This window comes from Cylas formicarius, unplaced genomic scaffold (assembly GCF_029955315.1).
Source record: "Cylas formicarius isolate icCylForm1 unplaced genomic scaffold, icCylForm1.1 PGA_scaffold_8__14_contigs__length_24414737, whole genome shotgun sequence".
NCBI lineage: Eukaryota > Metazoa > Arthropoda > Insecta > Coleoptera > Brentidae > Cylas > Cylas formicarius.
In genome coordinates this window covers 10,870,096-10,889,297 of record NW_026844361.1, presented here as the reverse complement: position 1 = coordinate 10,889,297, position 19,202 = coordinate 10,870,096, and the positions used below count along the sequence as shown (strand labels likewise).

Sequence of the window (19,202 nt, the reverse complement as noted above, 5' to 3'; positions counted from 1 at the left end):
TTCAAGAAATGTTCCTAAACAAAGTGGTGTCTTTACGGGGCGATCTTGGCCGGCCGCCACGTTCGCCTGATTTGTCGCCTTGCGACTTTCTTCTTTGGGGTTACCTGAAAGCAAGACTTTTCACACATCGTCCGCGGACTTTGGAAGAATTAAAGGCAACCATACGACAAGAAATCGCCTCAATTCCCCAAGAAATGATCCATCGTTTAATGATGCGCTTCAGCGAGAACCTACAAGGGTGCATCGACAATAATGGCCGTCATTTAAAAACAATAATTTTAAAAAAGTAACGTTCCTAAATGGCGTAATATGTACATTTCAAAAATAATTTAAAAAAAATGTTTGCTTTATGTAGTTTGGTTTTTATTAACATCCCAAATAGTACCTATCATTTTGCCGCACCCTGTATGTTTATTTCATTTTTCATAAGACAAGGATACTAAGCTGACTGTTTCCTTTTCGAAAATGGAGAGTGAGAGATTAAAAAAAAACCATTAGTTCAAATGTTGTTTACGTCGAAAACAGAGATGGCCTCATATCTTTGATAATTAAGAGATGTCGTCATTCTAAGTGGTGAATTCGTTTTTATAAATTTTGAAATGTAAAGTAAGAAAAATTTGTCTGACGCACCTAATTGTCAAAATATTTTCATCCAGTTGTATTTTCTTATTGGACGCGATAGGGAGTTATCTGATTCCTTTCTTCTAACTCTGTACTTTTTTGATCAATTTGCACTTGATGGTGACTAGTGACCGAAACGTTTTGAAACATGAAAAACCACCATTAAAGAGACGCAAAAATAAATATCGAATCATTTTCATCTAAAAAGTACGCTGTTAACTTATGCCCATTTATCACCTAGCAAGCTCAAAATTCCAACGGGAATAAACCAATTTGCTTTCCCTCAGATAAATATGTATCTCGGTTTAATTCCACAAATATTTTATCATATTCGCCCCGCATTTTTAAGATTAATTTGCTCGATTTTGAACTTTCATGTCAGGCGTTTCCCCTTCCTGAGGCGTTTTCAACGACATAAGTCTTCGCCTACCGATTCCGGGAACAAAAGGGTGCCGTCGATACGGTATTAAGCGTGCGGATCAAAGCGTTAAATAGGACCCGGAGGGGCGTGAAATACCCCCTTTTGATCATTTCTCTTCGTCCCGAAGGAACCACCCCGGATTTAGAGGCCTTTGCGATGACAGTCCCGGGAAAATCTTTCGGAGTAATTGACGCGAACGCATGTGTTGTCTCAACGCGTGTAATTTTTTTGTCCTACGCTCAAAAATAATGTGGTTTATACCGTGTGTCCCACTTAAGAACTGTACCTCATTGTCAAAGCTTTGTTTATGGTTCGATTTTGATTTTTTTTTCTCGTTGGATAGGTCTCTAAAAAATGCACTAAAACCTTCACAGTCATGGTCAAGTCATGGCTAATTGGGACTAATTCTTGATGTCATATATCGAAAAGGTCTATTAGGGAATTTAGCAATATATAAAACCTTACTATACTAATATCCATGAAGTTCGAAAAGAGGGTGCTCGAAATAACTCGTTGGTCTCGCTTAAATATTACTCCTGTAGAATGTTTGTTTTTTACTCAATTTTGATAATTTTTTGTTGGATAGATTTCAATGAAAGACACTAACGATTTTCTTAAAATTAAATATGATTAGAGCGTTGAACTGAGGTGGCTTTTACTTGATGAAAATCCATTTATCAAAATAAATAAGAACTAAAAGTTCAGATTTTCACGAAATTATATATTTTGACACGATAATTGTTTCGACAACACCGTGTCTTTATCAAATGTAATATTTACACACTGCAGGCTACTATATATACCGAAAAATGACCATAAAACCTTAATTAATGTTGTTGTGAGAATTTAAGTTCAATAAAGGAGAGGTATTTAAATCTAATTGATCGTTAAGCAATACATTTGAATATCTCATTTTGTTAATCTCCATGGCTTCCAATAAATTTAATTTTCTACTTTTTGTGGCTGTATGTTAAATATCAAAATTGTCGTCAAAAATATGTTTTTCTGTGTTTAAGTGTGTAGCATAATTAGAATCTAGACTATTGTTTTTAAACGCTCTCTTTTATGTTCGTTAATGCGTTTCTTGAAGGATCTACCCGTTTGTCCAATATAGATTTTAGGACAAGATCCGTATTTCAACCTGTAGACACCTGATTTTTGGGATTTTGGACATTTCGTTTTATTGTCTTTTAAATTAAGCTATTTTTAAACCACATTTTGACAAATGTTTTGAAACTTTTTCACTAGGTTCTCCTATGTATGTAATTGTTTTAAATTATTCGTGTTCTGTATATTTATCTATAATGGACGAATTGTAGCTGTTGTTCAGTGCAATTTTTTTAATGATATTAAGTTCTTTGTTGTAATTTTCTGTTGAGAGTGGTGTATTAAGAAGTCTGTGTATAAAAGAGTTAAATGCAGCCATTTTGTGTATATAAGGGTGATTTGAGCTGTTATGTATGTATGACTGTCCGTGTGTGAAGGTTTATGATATATTGAAAAATCTAATTTGTTTTGCGCTTTCGTAATAGTTAAGTCTAAAAAATTAATAGAGTTATCCTGTTCAATCTCGATAGTGAATTTTCTACGATTATGTAACGGGTAATGTAATTTAAAAAAGAATTCAATTGTCTGTCCGTTCCAACAAAGGAAGCAAATACATCATCCACGTATCTATACCACCATAGAAAACTTTTACTTAAAGGATGTTCTAGTATGATATTTTCCAAACTATCCATAAAAATCTCGGCTAACAAAGGACTAAGTGGGTTTCCCATAATCAAACCTTCTTTAGAGATATAAACTGTCCAATAAATTCAAAATAATTTTGGTCTAGAGATACTACTAAGCATTCTAATAAATCTGGTTTCACCAATGGGTTAACCTGTTTCCGAGTTAGGCTGAAATCTACTAAATCTATCACATCGATAGGTGGAATACTGGGAAATAAGTTTTGTACATCAAAAGACAATAGAGTTGCGGTAGAAGGGATTTTGATATTTTTAATTTTGTTGATTAATTCAAAAGAACTTTTTATTACAAATTCTGGTTTAAAATCTGTGTGGAACTTTAAAAATTTCCTAATTTTGTTGATAGTTTAACTGCTGGAGCTGTTACATAAGACACGACTGGTCTAATGGGCATATCTTGTTTGTGTAATTTAACTAAAGATTATAATTTCGGCGATGTTGTCGAAACAATTGTCATGTAAAAATATATAATTTCGTGAAAATCTGAACTTTAAGTTCTTATTTATTTTGATGATTATATCAGACAACCAAAGTAACTAAGTTTAACATTTACTTCCATCCTATTTTGCTGTATGCTGCAAATTGCTTGCCCATCTCTATAAATCGCTTTCCTACCAACCAACTATTACATTTCAACATTACTTTTACCTACCAGTATCATTTCATGTGTATGATTAAAAAATCTCTTCTCAGTTTTCAGTGTTTAATAACCATTTTTCTATAATTTCTATAATTTCTTGCTCCTATGTATCCAAAAAATTAAATGCACAACGCTGTAGAAATATAGCTAGCCATAAGTAAAGTTAAAATATAAAGCTAGAAATATAACAAATTCTTATAATAATAAATAATCGTAATAATATTGTTGTTGAGTTTTGAATGTTAGTTTAACTTGTACAGCGGATATTGAGAAAATATCAATAAGACTATTAAAACACTCGTAGGCACTTCTTGCAATTCGACATAACGGTGAATTTTTGCCAGAGTTTGTTTTTCTAAAAGATTAACTTTTTATTAATGGTTATTAATGTTAAAATTAATTATTTTATGCAAATACAAACTAACAGATGATAGATGAAAATATTGTCGAGCCAATGGAATGAATGATATAAATTTTTTATAAACTTATTTTATTTCATTTATATCAGCCTAGAGAAATTCAGCTTACTTAAAACAAAGGAACTGAATAAACAAATAATTGGTTTGATGTTTAAAAAGATCGCGAATCTACGTAACACATAACCTAACATGTTAGACGCGCTGTCTCATCATATCGATATTCATGTTTGAACATGAATTTCACAGGACGCTCAAATCTCGAATCTGATCAACAGAGAGACATTTTTAATAATATAATCAGAAACCCAAATATAAAAACTATTTTCGTCACAAAATTTCACCAACCTGTCTAGGTAGGTCACTTTGAATATTTAGAATTTGCAATGAAACATGAGCGGATATAATTGAGCCTGAAATGAAACATTCAGTTACCTTCCGTTTAGGTATGAATCAACCCATTTGAATCAACACCGACCTCGGAGTGTAAGCAAAATATTTATTTTGTAGAAAGCACTTCTAAAGTCGGTGTAAATAGCATTAACGTGGATACAATTAAGAATGATGCATAAACGAACATAAACTAATTTCTCGAAAATCCTTGCTTGGGGGTAGTTTTTGTTAAATATGGCCACAAGCATAACGAACTTTCCTTTTAGTGGAAATACTTCAACTTAGAGGGAATGGTTATAAAGAAGCCTAAGTAGCTCTGAAATATACATAGCCTTTTTTAGCAAAAAATTTCGGCATCCTATCAGGAACGGCTCCCTTTTTAAGATTTACAATTTCAAGAGACATTTCCTCCGAGCTTATAGAAATACTTTGAAGTTCAAAATGATTTGTTGAGTGGCAACTTGATTGAGAAAAAAGGTGCCTTTCTGGTTCGACGACGTTTGCAAAATATGAACTAAATAAATTACTTGCATCAGTTCCATTTTCAGCGACGTTTTGGTAATTTACTAACAGATTGTTTTTAAACAGTTGCGTAGACCAAAATCTATTAGGATTATGGGGCATGCCTAACGCTATCAGTTTTTTAGAACGAGCTCTTAAAATTTAAAATAAATCAAAGTCATTTTGATTTGTGTATCGAATCCATTTTTTTTTAATATTAATTTTTTCCTTGCATTCATTTTCTCTGTAGATCTGTAAGATGTCGGAAAGTATTCATTGTTACAACTTTTGCGATGTATTTTTTTACAATGATTTTAATGATTGAATAGAAAAGATTTACCGAACTGTCAAAGGATTTAATGTATAAAAAAAACAATAATTTCCTAACCAAAAGTCAAATAAATCGGTTTTTAAATTATAAGAATTTTCAAACGGTCTATTCAAAATCGAAAAATTAAAATACACACATACATATACAAAAAATAATATAAATAATTTTGCTGATGTAGTGTTACTAAGAAAAATCGTATAGAATCTATTCACAGCGAAAGTAATTCTAACGTTAAGTTTGTGTTTTACATTTTTAAACTTTAATGTGTCTATGCATGTACTTTTGTGTCATGGATTTCATTATTATCTTTATGAGGAAACTCAATATAAAAGTTGTTTGGTATAATTAAATTAACACAAATTATACCAGGCTGCCAATAAAAATGCTACTATTCACAAATCGAGATTCCTCCTGCTTGCCGACGTTTCGTTAATTGCCCGGTTGGGTTCTTCAGAGCTAAAATGAAACTGTTTCAGTTGAAGAAGCCAACGGGACGTTGTTTGAAGTTTTTTTGAAAAATTTGCAAAATACCGTATCTAGGAAGCTATTCGTCGTCAAGAGAAAACAAAATTATTACCGAATTCGGATTTCAACAAACTTGTTCTCGTTAGAAAATTATAAAAAATTAAATGAAAATAGATTTGCGAGTCAGTACGTTGCGTTCTCACATGGCGAATGAATCTGGACCAGGTGTCCTAAGGATAGAGTGAAGCTCGGAGTAATCTTCCGCCGCTCTGATATTACACAGGTATACAAAATTAAACTTTTTTGATTATTTTGAAAAATATATCATTTTGGTAGGCTGATTTCAAAAATTCTATCCATTTATTTGTATCACTCATAAAGTTTTTTTGCAAATATTAAGGAAAAAAAAACGATATGTCTAAAATAATTTATTTTTTTATTCAGTAAAAACGTGGAATCCTAATTAAAAAAGTGAAAAAAAATGACTCAGAGTTTTTTGAGTGAAATATTCATCTTCGTCTTCGTCATCTGCCTTGGTATCGCCGTTCCATTTCCTCAATGTCCTGGTGAAATCTCTCTCCCTATTGTTCGCTAATTGCTCCAAGATTTTCATGAAAATATTCCAAGTGTGAAAACAATAAATGCACTTTCAAACTCATGTTACATCCTAGACGATGAAAGTGTTGTAACATATTTTGAACAATACTTTCGCAGTTTTCTTCCTTAGAGTTCCCACGAAACTTATCGATTGCTTCTTTAGATGAAACCCAGGTATTTTCCTCAACATCGATCATTGTGCTTTGAAAATGCATATAGCTGCATATAGCTTTTCATAATGCATAGCTTCTTTTATCGTGGCATCAAATATGGATGGAAATTTCTGGCGCAAATATTTGAAACACGGTCCATTTTTGTCTAGTTTGATATGAAGAGGAGACAGTAAAACTTTTTTAGGGTCAGCTAAACTATCTCTTAATACATTTTTCCTACCAAGTGTAAGGCTTGTTTTAGAGGGCCATTCAATTTGAGTCCAGTGCTATCTATTGCCCGATATATCACTCACAAATACAGCATGGAAATTTTGTATAACCCACTGTTGCCCCAGGAGCATGCACAGCACGTTAAGGTCACCACAAAGCATCCACCGATGTTCTTGGTAGTTAATTGTCTTCAAATGAAGTCCTAAATTTTAATACGTTTCTTTTAAATGTACCGACTGTGCAACGAGAACTGAGGCCAGTCGTTTAAACTACGGTTACTTGAATCAATAAACAGGCGCCATTCATTAAGTCAGGAATATTGTTGCAATTCACTAGCGGTCCTTCGTGGGTAAAATTCTGACATAACTTTTTTTTGCAATCCAGGTAAATGTTTGATGTGACGCCAAGTGCTTGTCACGAAGTCTGGATGCTAACAATTCGGTTGCATACTTTGGAAGGTGCAAATCTCTAATTAAATCATTTAATTCGCTCTAGTTAAACACTTTGGGCTCTGGTGTGAAATCTGAGTCATCTGTGGCGGAATTACATTCCTCTGATCCTGATGATATGACATTTTCTAGTTTTTTTGGGGCGGTGGGTATCGGTACATCTGGCTCATGAGGAACTGATCGAATAGCAGAGTCAAGATTGGGAGGCACAGTTTGTTTCTTATTTTTTCTGTTGAATCCTTGAACATTACACAAACAAAAATAACAATCATCACTATTCCTAGGCTCTCGCCGCCAAAGCTAAAATATTTCTTCCTACCTTTGGTCGCCAATTTTTACACTAAAATAAGTGTGGTATACATTTTTCACAAAAGAAGTTACAGTTTGCCTTTGCTTTACGAGGATATAATTACCAACTCTGTTGCTTTGCAGAGAAATATAATATTATCCAGTGTTGCCAAATTACATTTAGTTACTTGGAAATCAATTCATTTAAAAATCATGCCTAAAATATATAACCGATATTCATGTCATAAGGTATATTAATAAAATAACTTTTTTAAGATATAGAGCGCTATAAAAAAATGATGTGACAGAGCAAAAATATGGCGTTTTTTGGAAAAAGAGCCCACAAAAATATGCAAATAAGCAAACAGCATTTAATCATCAAAATAACGGTGTTATTAGCGTAGAATAATATGTGCCATAAGGTAGAGGTATAAACAGGGTACATTTACAATATTCCTCTAGTCTAGACTTTTTATAGACTTTTGATTATATTGGGCTCCTACTTTTAGACATTTTATGAACGACTTGTCTCCTTGCTTTTGTGTATATTAATTATCATGGATAAAAACTTTAACGTATAGCATCTTTTTTAATTATGAATTAGATAAACATAAGCCCAATCCCCGGAAAATTTAAGACAAAACCGGATTATAACTTATCCGGGGAAACCTGCACCCCTATCTGCCGCCGAGCGTCAGCTGGCTCATTAAGCAAACCCCACATTGCGGGTCCACGTCCTAAACAAACGAAACCCATGGCGGCGCAAAAAAAAATCCGTAATTTATTCGTAATTTTTAATGCGACAAAAATAGGCGGATCACAAATAAACGCGAACCATCCACGATATTGACTCGTTTGGTTTGCCGCTTTTAAAGAATGTTAAATTTTAGTTTAAATTTTATTCGAAGAACCTTAACAACAATTAAAAAATCATAGAAAAATAGTCATTATCATTTTCGTAGATTTAAGAAAAGTATTCGACGTGGCTAAAGTCTATTTAATAAAGGCGTAGAATAATAAAACGTCCTTAGGTGTGGAAAAGGACTAAAAGTGACCCAACGAACTCTCAAGCAATTGGAAAATAAGCATTGTCGTTTTTATAGATTTAAGAAAGGCAATCGACATTGGTATAGTCTACATAATTAAGGTCTGGAGTAATAAAAGTCTTATTAGTGGGCATATGGACTACAGAGTTGTCCAACGAATAGTTAAGCCGCTTCATTCTTTCTTTTCTTTCGAGTCCAGGAATTGGCAGCCGGTTTTGGGTCAATTTATGTATTTTGCCTATTATTATAGATTCATCGACACTGAAAATGGCATGCCAAAAGCGTCCCAGAGGACCCTCGTAAACAGGATGGATTTTTTGTGAGGCAGCCGTTATGAGACATGACACAGTGGTTGAAAGAGGATAAAACTATCGAATCGCACTGGAACGTTTTCAATGATTTGTTTAAAACATTTTTAGAAACATATTTATGTCGCCAATGGATTTTTCAATTCATTGTGGTACCGTGACCATTAAAGAGAGGCAATCGATCAACATCCATGAGCCTGCAAAACTGCTATATATTTTTTTGGATTTAGATAGAGTTGTACTCTATGTACTCTAATGTAATATTTTGTACGGCTGTATCAAACTAGGAAATACGGACGTATATATACAGTATAAAATGACTCCCCAAATGAAGCCTTGAGGCACCCCAAATATTATAGCGCTGCAGTCTGATTGTTGTCAATTTTGAACTACTTTTTGTGTGCGACCTTGTAGGTAATTCCCAAAATATTCGATAGCACTGTCATCAAGCCCTATGTATTTTAGAATAGTTACGAAAGTATGATAATTCAAGGTATCAAATGCCCTAGAGTAATCCACCATGACCAAGATGGTCCATTTGGTTTCGTCATCAATGACGTTGAGAAGAGCAATTGCACAACTGTGCCTCTTCCTGAAGACCGACTGACTTTCAGGAAGAATACTATTTTCATCGAAATGATGTGACAGTGTGCGCATTGCTAAACTCTGTTTTTCTACTATATCCTCCACATCTTATTTCATAAAATGAAATTTCCTAAATCGTCATAGTTCCTTATTTAGAAGATTATCTTCAAATTCAAAAACATCCGAATGAACGGTTAAAGGTTAAAAATCCCTCTTTGCTTCCAATATGGACCTTAATACCCGTCGACCGAACTTCATTAGTCAACGTTTCATCGAGATATCAAAAAAAATGTCCGCTCTCTTCGGTACTGCTTTATGCTTCTCAAGTATTTTCGTGAATAGCAATTTCATCGTTTTCCAGTAAAAGTGCTTTACGGTTATGCTTTTCTGGTTCATAAAAGTTTTATAGTTATCAACGGAATAACTGTCATCCTGGGCAAGCAATAAATTCTTATTTAGGATGGATATTTATATATTATATTTTTAAATAAAAAGAGTAAACTTATGTTCAAATTTGGTGTCTTTTCTTGGGAGAGTTCAATTCATCTGCTATCTTTCTGACACTCAATAATTTTGAAACGATGGATTTTCCAACTCCAGACATCAGGAAACATCGGTCGACAGTTTGTTGTACAGCAAAATTTTGGTAATCATATTTTATGAAACCATATGCAGATTTAAAACAATAACTTGTTCACTCACTGTTAGTAGAGAATTATTGGAAAATATTTTTGTTGATGTGGATGTCGCTATTTTATTAATAATATTATAACGCTAAAAAAACATCATGAGAGACATACATTATTGGGTACTGCTCATTATAGAGTAGCATAAACAACCACAATAAGATTTCTGGAACAATGCAAGCATTGGAATTTATTAAACAAAATCGATTAAAGTGATCACTGTGATGAGAGAAGAGGATAGTTACTTCCCATCAACACTATATTTGGTATTAATTATATTGTATAGTAATAGAAATTCACAGCTTCGAGCGAAATTAGTAGCAATAAAAGCCAAAAACAACATCAAAAGGCTAAACTATGGGATGGGTGACGTCACGCTTGGATATCTGGCTCTCTGAATCTTGATGTCATTGAGTTGTTCTCTAATAGAATTTAACTTTAAAATTGTATTAAAAACCAAAATAATTGTTGATATGGCTGTGGTTGATGTCAAAATTTAAAGCCATGTATACTTTTGACTAATAGCCGCACAAAATAAATCCGTTTTATTGAAAAGTATCAGGTGTATCAGGTGTACCTTAAACAATCAGATTTACAACTTCCACCAATAACATTAATTAAACGGCTAAACTGCGTACTATATCGTTTGTTTAACGATTTTTTTTAAACAATAGAAATTACACTGCCCGACATTTCCTTTAACATTACGCCCGGCAATCGGCGTGTGTTAAACGACTGCGTGACGGGTCGAATGGTTGGTAGATTATACGAAAATGAAGGTAGCGCCGAAAGGCGCTTAGCTGTACAAATAAAACGACTTTTAATTTCGCTTACCTTTAATATTTCCCGCACTTACAGTCGAGGGCGATCAGTCCGGAGGCCGCTGATCGATATTTCGAAATTGCAATTTTAAGAAGCAAGTAGCCATCCCGAGCAAATTATCCCCCACTCGGAGAATTGAAACCGCGCGGCGATCGGACAAAGGTGGGGGACAGGTCAATACCATTGGCCGTGATTGGAATTCCAAGGTTCTCTTAATGAACTAGTCCTAATACGCTTTTATGTTAGATTATAGACGGAAGAAGTTTGGATAGAAACGAACAGATTTAAGTTTGCCAGCCATATGGTGGCTTGTTAAAATCACAATTACAACTGACAAAATAATATTTACGAAACCCAATTGACCAATGAGAGTAGTGCACTGTTCTACTTCTAATTAATTATTAATTTATCTACTGATTTCCAACACTAAATGTAATAAAATAAAACACTTTACTTATTTTACAAGTGTTTGCACTTAATTTCCTTCAAGTAGCTAGGAAGATGATTAATAAGACGGTTAATGGTATATTTCAAAGAAGAAACAAACGGGACAGGGGCCGGTGGCGAGCGAGGCGACATAGGGTTAAACCTTTCAGAGATAAAATAATGAACGACTCTGATTTAAAAAACTAAATAATCGAATCACCTAGCAGATTATTGAGGAAAACCAATAACCAATCAAAACTATGGGAGCTATTTAAAATTCGAGCTAACGAGTGCTTCTATATAGCCAGACATACTATCTTCGTGCCGATTGGGATTGCATTCACATCGAACAAATACCAAAGTGTGTTCCATGGGTCCTCAATATTACCAATCACAGAACTATAACTGATTAGATCAGATCGATAAAAACATAAAATAAACTTTCCCATACCACGCAAAACGAAATATTTAAAATTTATCAACGTATGGCATACCAAACCTTTTCAACAAGCATTATTTTTGGGATACATTTTGACGAGACCATCAGAACTAGCAAACTTCAAAATACTAAAATATAATACATAATAGATACTATATAATATATACTAAAAAAACTAAAATCAGTGCATAATTGAGTATTTTAAAATAGGGAGAAAAAGGTACCCATTTGATTAATAAACGGGTGATTGAAGAAGTTTGCTTCTACTTAAAAAAGAAAAAAAATCACTTGTCAAGAGTAATGTTTAAATGGGACTTAGTTCAACCTAGGTATTTGTCGGATCCTGATAAAAATGGCGAAAAAGAAACAACAGAAAGGGGACAAGAAAAAATAACATCTACAAGTAAGGGGCGTTTTTTTTCGATGTATAAAATTTTAAGTTGCAATAAAACAACGATGGATTATTCGATTGACATGAATTTTATTTATCCGAAAGATAATCTTGTGGCATTACATTCTAAATATGATTTCTGGCATATGACCGCCACGGCTGGCGCGGATGTAGTCCAATCTGGACGTCCAATTTTCGATGACTTTTTCCAACATTTGTGGCCGTATATCGGCAATAACACGGCGAATGTTGTCTTCCAAATGGTCAACCGTTTGTGGCTTATCCGAATAGACCAATGACTTTACATAACCCCACAGAAAGTAGTCTAGCGGTGTTAAATCACAAGATCTTGGAGGCCAATTCACAGGTCCAAAACGTGAAATTAGGCGGTCACCAAACGTGTCTTTCAATAAATCGATTGGGGCACGAGCTGTGTAACATGTTGCGCCGTCTTATTGAAACCACATCTCCTGGACATCATGGTTATGGAATTCAGGAATAAAAGAGGTAGTAATCATAGCTCTATACCGATCACCATTGACTGTAACGTTCTGGCCATCATCATTTTTGAAGAAGTACGGACCAATGATTCCACCAGCCCATAAAACGCACCAAACAGTCAGTTTTTCTGGATGTAACGGTGTTTCGACATACACTTGAGGATTAGCTTCGCTCCAAATGCGGCAGTTTTATTTGTTGACGTAGCCATTCAACCAGAAGTGCGCTTCATCGCTAAACAAAATTCGCTTATGAAAATCGGGAACAACGGCAATCTCGTTTTGGGCCCATTCGACGAATCCACGCCTAACTTGACGATCGTTTGGCTTCAATTCTTGCAGGAGTTCGATTTTGCAAGCACGTAAACCAAGATCCTTCCGCAAAATCTTCCATAAAGTTGGACACAGATCCAATTCCTGTGCTCGATGGCGGATGGACTCCTCAATGCTACGATCTACAGCAGCAATAGCTTCTTCTGTACGCATCGTACGGCGTCTCTGGGGATGCGAGTTATCAATAAATCAATAAGAGTAAACGTGGTGCGAAAACGTTCCATGGTTAATCGAATTAACTGCTCTGATGGACGATTTTTTCGACAATAAAATGGACGTAGTGCGCGATACGTATTCAGCCCATTCAGCACCATTATTTTCGAAATAAAATTGCACTATTTGCAAGCGATGTTCAGGCGTGAGTCTATTTATGATGAATTGCCAAACCAAACTGAGAATAAATCACTTGACAGCTGTTAAATCGGTCGCCATCTTGAACATTAATGCCAACTTAAAGTTCTATACATCGGAAAAAAAACCATTACAAATAAAATGAGAGCGACAAGGAGAAAGAGAAAATGTAGAATTAGAGATAACAGAGAAAGAAACAAAAGGAAAAAGTATATTATCTACCTATAGTTTTAAATGAAAACCAACATTATTTTCATGACAGTTCTACTTTACCTGCTATTATTTTAGAACCCAAAACCGTTTATCAATTTTTACTGGACTTATGGCTTTGTTTGGTTTTTATGTAAAAGGCTCCAGCAAGAAAAAAAAGGACAAAACAATGCCCCGAACACTTCATATACTTATACGTAAAATTGGTTTTTCTACCACTAAGTGAAGTGTTCTTAAAGTGCCTATGCGTTTCCAATATTGGCACTAGCATGGTCATCTGCTGCTTCGAAGTATCCTCTGGTAAAATCATTTCCTCAGGTTGTGTAACCATGAGCTCTCCGTCTCGAATCCCTCCTTCCCAGCACCTTGCCCTCCAACATAAACTGTAGAAGGCTGTATCAAAGTTCATTGGGCATGATGTGACCCACGTATTTGTTAATGGTAAAAAGTGACTCACTTGACTTTTTCTGTACTCTGTCTGATTTAAATGATCGATAATTGAATGAGTGACCTCACTTGTCGTCATCTAGGAAAACTTCATAATGTATTCGGAATTAATCTTAAAAAGTATACACAGTCTTACAACCCTCTCTATTTTTATTTCGTCCGATAGTTGTTCTCTGATCCTGAAAGCTGCTAACAATATATATTTTTAGTTATTCTGCGGTCTTCGTCATCCAGACCGATCAACTCTCTCCAGAATCCATATCAATTTGTCGCAATTTACTCTGTCGACAGCCTTCTGGTGCGAATGAAATAGTACATTGAACTGAGATTGAATACATATAGTAGACTGTAGGGAACAATGATATTTTTCATTAATTTTTTTAAAAAATCCTTTACTTTTCCTAGTTTCTAACTGTCGTACTGCATTAATTAAATATTAACATAAGCAATTGTTTACTTAGCATTAGTTGTTCGAGTGCCGTGGTCACTTTGCAGAAGCAAATGTGAAAAAACGAATAGACGACTTAAAAAGCAACGAAGTTGTCTCTATTGGACCAGGAATTTAGGTCAGCAGGAAATATCTCCCAGTTATAAATCAGCGCCGGAACAGGGGGGACGAGACTTCGCGTCAGATAAAAACATAATATCGGCTTTTACGGCCCAACGACTAACGAACATATCGACAAGACGCTGCGACAACATCATAATTTTAACGTTCGAAGTAATAATTTAACGACTTTGTGTGGCGGGTCATTAACAAAAACTATGAGCGGTAGGGGTCGGAAGGGAGTGGGGAGGAGGGAGGTCGTGGTTAGTTTATCAGCGGCACTTACGTAAAGTGCTTCGAATTTTCTCCAGAGAAATCAATTATTCAGTTTTCCCCATCTGCGGCTTCCGCGAACAAGTCACCGCAAGAAAAAGGGAATAAAGCAAGGTTTCGCTTATTATCGACCCCTTCGCCGTTCCGCTCGAGAAAATTCATGTTTTTGTTGTTTAAAATATTCCGATTCGCCTTTTCGCCGAAATATATTTTTTTCGATCCCACCGCTTTTCGTAAATTAAACTGGCTAAAACCGTTTTACCCCACTCACTGGTGCAGTTACACGATTTTCAGAACGTCTTAATGTAGAACATTAAGAAGTTATCTCTCTCTATTTCTGCCTTGAAAAGCCGTTCGTCGATCTTTTGTACCTACGAATCATCCAACCATTATGAAGCAACGAAACTGGAAATAGTTAAAACGTAAAACCAAACATCTGTCGATACTGAATCCGATTGTAAAACAGAGTCAGCACGCCGACCTGACGAAGACACACTCTCAATCTTCACGATCCCGTACGTAAAGGGTACTTGCAAAAAGATCAGACAAATGGCTCCTGCTAAGATTTTTGAAAAAATTATTTAATAATTTAATTTAACAAACACAGCATATTAAGACCATTTGACTTCCTCTCAGCCTACCAGCAGTTGTGACTTTTTTAGACTAGACAAATGTCTTTGATACAGTCGATCGTGTTATACTAGCGTCCAAATTGCAGAATGTGGCAATAAGGGATGCAAGTTTGACTTTCATAGGAAAATATCTGAAAGATTGATGCCAGGTTGCAAGGGTAAATGAATGGTATTAAAAGTCAGCAAGTTAAAACAAATGTTGGAATGCCTCAGTAGCATATGCGGATGATACTGCGATACCAATGAATGCAAAATCATGGCCCGAACTTTCAACAGTCATGTCATCAACTCTGGATATTATATCAAGTAATAACTTATGACTCTAATATAAAATGGGATGTTCGCGTGGCTAAAACAGTAAAAATAACAAATACTTAGTATATGTTTTTATAGACTCAATGGAATACCAACAAGAAAGCAGTAATTACAAATTTATTATGGTCTTTTCCATAGTGTTGCATCGGCAACGGCTTCAGAAGCGTATTCTTAAAATTAGTGCAGGAACAAGATGCAAATAGACCACTGAGTATTAAACAAGCGTATGTAGTGAATTCAATAGTGTATAAATATAATGAATTAAAAAATGAATATATACAAAATCAAATTAACACTCGTAATAATATATTATTATTATATTATATTATTATATATATTATTATTATTATTATTATTATCTGCCCGTAACGCTGTTTGATTCAGTCAAGCAAAGGCAATGGAAGTTCGCAGTTATTTCAGTTTCATTCCCGAAGCATTGTCTCCAACATTCAGAACAACCTGTTTCCGCTGATATAATGAAAAACGCAGTAAGCCTAAATCCTGGTTTAAAGAAAACAACCTCAAGGTGTACCTGACCTTGGTTTTTTGTAAATGTTATTGTAATAGTTAATAATAATAAACATACTTATTAAATATATTTGGCAATAGTAAAAGTTTAAAAAGCTTAAATTTTTTACCAAAATTCATCAAAAAGTTTTACAAGTTTAATAATAATTGAAATGATATTTAATAGTTAATATATTTAAATTAATATTAAAATATACTGAGCTAACAATTAAAAATTAAGCAGATTTATACAAAAGTTGAGATTTTGGCAAGCAGAAGATGCTTCAACGTTTCTAATGTTTAATTTCATTTTTTTTTGTTTTTTATATTTATGCTTCCCTAGTCCGGAGGCACATGTTCCTATGTATAGTTCTTAATAACTTAATAAATAAGAACTAAAGTTCAGATTTTCATGAAATTATATATTTTCACATGACAATTGTTAAAATAGAGACACGGTGTTGTCGAAACAATTGACATGTGAAAATATATAATTTCGTAAAAATCTCAACTTTTAGTTATTATTTATTTTGTTAAATGGATTTTCATCACGTAAAAGTCACCCCAGTTCAATTACACTTACTTAATTTTAAAGAAAAACAAATTTGCCATTTTATACAAGTTTTCCGACGTTCATTGGTTTACCTTGACAGGAACGTCTGAAGGTATATAACCACTGCACATTTGTCAGGGATACATTGGTTTTTCTTGACTCTCGCTATTACTCAACGACATTAAAGTTATCTTTGGTGCTTTGGCATAAAGGAAAACCAAAAATTTTTGGTTTTCGATGTGATTTTCCTAAGATCTTATATTCATTAGAACTTATTTAACTTTAGGCGTAAATTTTTAGACAACATTTAATATTCGTAACTCCTTTTCCACAAACAAGTACTCATAAATCCTGGTCCTTCGGGTCGGCACAGAAATGGAATGACACGCAAACGTAATAAGTATACAACAAACATGTTGTGTCCTTTTTAATTATTATTATTTAATTAATTATTATTATGATTTAAATAATAACAATTAATTAATTAATAATTAAAATTATTAATTATTTATTTAAAATTTAGCAATTTCCCTTGTAGCGCCAAGAATCTGAAACTAATCAAAACATTATATTGAAATTTCACTTTATTTTGGAACATTTATGAGTTATTTTAAATCATTTTTTCGGAATTTCTCATAAATTTTGCATACATAGTGTTGAATTTGAATTAATTTTTGTATATAACATTTTCAGATATTGAATTGAATTAATCGAAGTTACCAAGTTATAAAGACGTTGTCTCTAGCGTTTGTGTACTGCAACTTATAATACAGAAATGTAGAGAAAATGAAATTTTCGTTTTTTAATTAGTTAAAAAAAACTTATAATGATTTAAAACCGGAATATTTCGATACTGCTGGTAAATTTCGGAATATTAACGAACTAAATAACTAAAAAAAAACGAAATATTATCCGGTTGGTACAATTTGATGAGGCTTAGTTTTGGTTACTTATCATTTCAGTCAGCCTAAACTCACCTGAAATCCAGAGGCGCCCACCGACGAGCCGGATCCGGAAGGGTGCAGATGCGACGCACTGGTAGAACCATAGTTAAGATTATAGGAAGTGTCCAGAATTTTCTTGTGCGCGGACGCGTGTGCGCGATAGGCCGATACGCTGAGCTTCATTTTTTGCGTATCTTTGACATCGCTACACACTCTCGATCTCGATCGCGATCGACACGCGTGAAGAACGGTCCTTTAAGATGGCCGACCGCACGCGATTCAACAAAAACCGTTTTAATTTTCGAAATGCGTTCAATACTACCAAGATATCGAGCAGTTATTATTTGTTGAAATTATAACAGCTTTTTTTCTAACTAAAAATTAACTCTACGCACACTTTCGTTTGGTAAAATTGGCACATGTTTGGCACTAATTTCGGTACTCGCGCACCCGGTTCGGCATCTGAAATCACAAAAACACCATTTTAGCAAAACAATGGCTGTGGTGTTCGGTTCGGTTGTGAACATTTGCATCAAATCCAAACGCGAGGAAGCTGCGCCGTGTATCGACGGGGACTGAATTTTAAAAATATCGCATCTCCGCGTCCTAGCGAAGTGTTTATTGCACCCCGCAGCTAACTCCGTGTGCGAATTTCAAATCGGAAGTTCGTTTTTCCGCGGGTAGCAATAAAAACGGAATCCGAGCTGCTTAATTTTAATCTCGCGCTGCGACGGACTAAAGTAATTCGGAGAAAACTGAGTGGGGTGGGTTTATTTCGGAGCAGATTTGGAACAATGAACTAACTAGGATGAAAACGACCTCGTTAAATCGAATTCAACAGTTCTACATCCACTTTAGGCGCTTTCTTTATCGCTTCCTAACACCTAGTTACTATCGCGAACGAATAAAATTCATAGTTGCGAAAGTATTCCCACGAAACTGTAGATCGGGTGATATAGAATCAGATCACTATCTGTTGCTAGCAAAATTAAATGTACGAGGTGTGTTTAAAATAGAAGGAGACTTTTAAGTTTTGCCAAAAGTATTTATTTATTCATCAAAATTAATGTTATCCCCTTTAAAGTAATCCCCCCCCCCCCCGCCACAGATTTAATACAGTTGTGCTGTTTCTTCCAATCCTCGAAGCACTTCTGGTATAGCTTTGAGTTCGTTCAGCGATTTTTTCTTTATCTCCTCAATCGTTCCAAACCCCCTTCCTTTCATGGGTTTCTTGAGTTTTGGGAACAGGAAAAAGTGAAGAAATACCAAAGTCGAATATAAAACCGAAACACCAAAATAGATGTAAATGGCTCAGCAGAAAGGCTTTTCCCAAAAATTGAACTGAAACGGCTTTTACTTGATGAAAATCCATTTATCAAAATAAATAAGAACCAAAAGTTCAGATTTTCACGAAATTTCGACAACACCCTGTCTTTATCAAATCGCATTTGATAAAGACACGGTGTTATCGAAACAAATGTCATGTCAAAATATATAATTTAGTGAAAATCTGAACTTTAGTTCTTATTTATTTTGAGAAATGCTTTTTCTACGTTTTACAAAGAGTTTCCTATGGACTGGAAGACTAGTATTAATATAAAGATCTTCAAAACCTGTAGTCACTAAAGAGGAAT

The 19,202-nt window shown here is 34.4% G+C and overlaps 1 protein-coding gene across 8 annotated transcripts in view; it reads right to left on the bottom strand.

The window, feature by feature from the left end:
* Window positions 1–19,202, bottom strand: part of LOC132706118 (potassium/sodium hyperpolarization-activated cyclic nucleotide-gated channel 4) — a 188,173-nt gene that overhangs the window by 167,037 nt on the left and 1,934 nt on the right. For 7 of the 8 annotated variants that reach the window (XM_060677239.1, XM_060677243.1, XM_060677240.1 and 4 more), the window contains exon 2: window positions 17,602–18,030. In XM_060677239.1, coding sequence (XP_060533222.1) covers window positions 17,602–17,751 — 150 coding nt within the window. In that variant the 5' untranslated portion in view covers window positions 17,752–18,030. Of the gene's footprint in view, window positions 1–10,715; window positions 10,782–17,601; window positions 18,031–19,202 lie in introns of those variants that run through there. The other variant, XM_060677251.1, reaches the window with a different exon arrangement.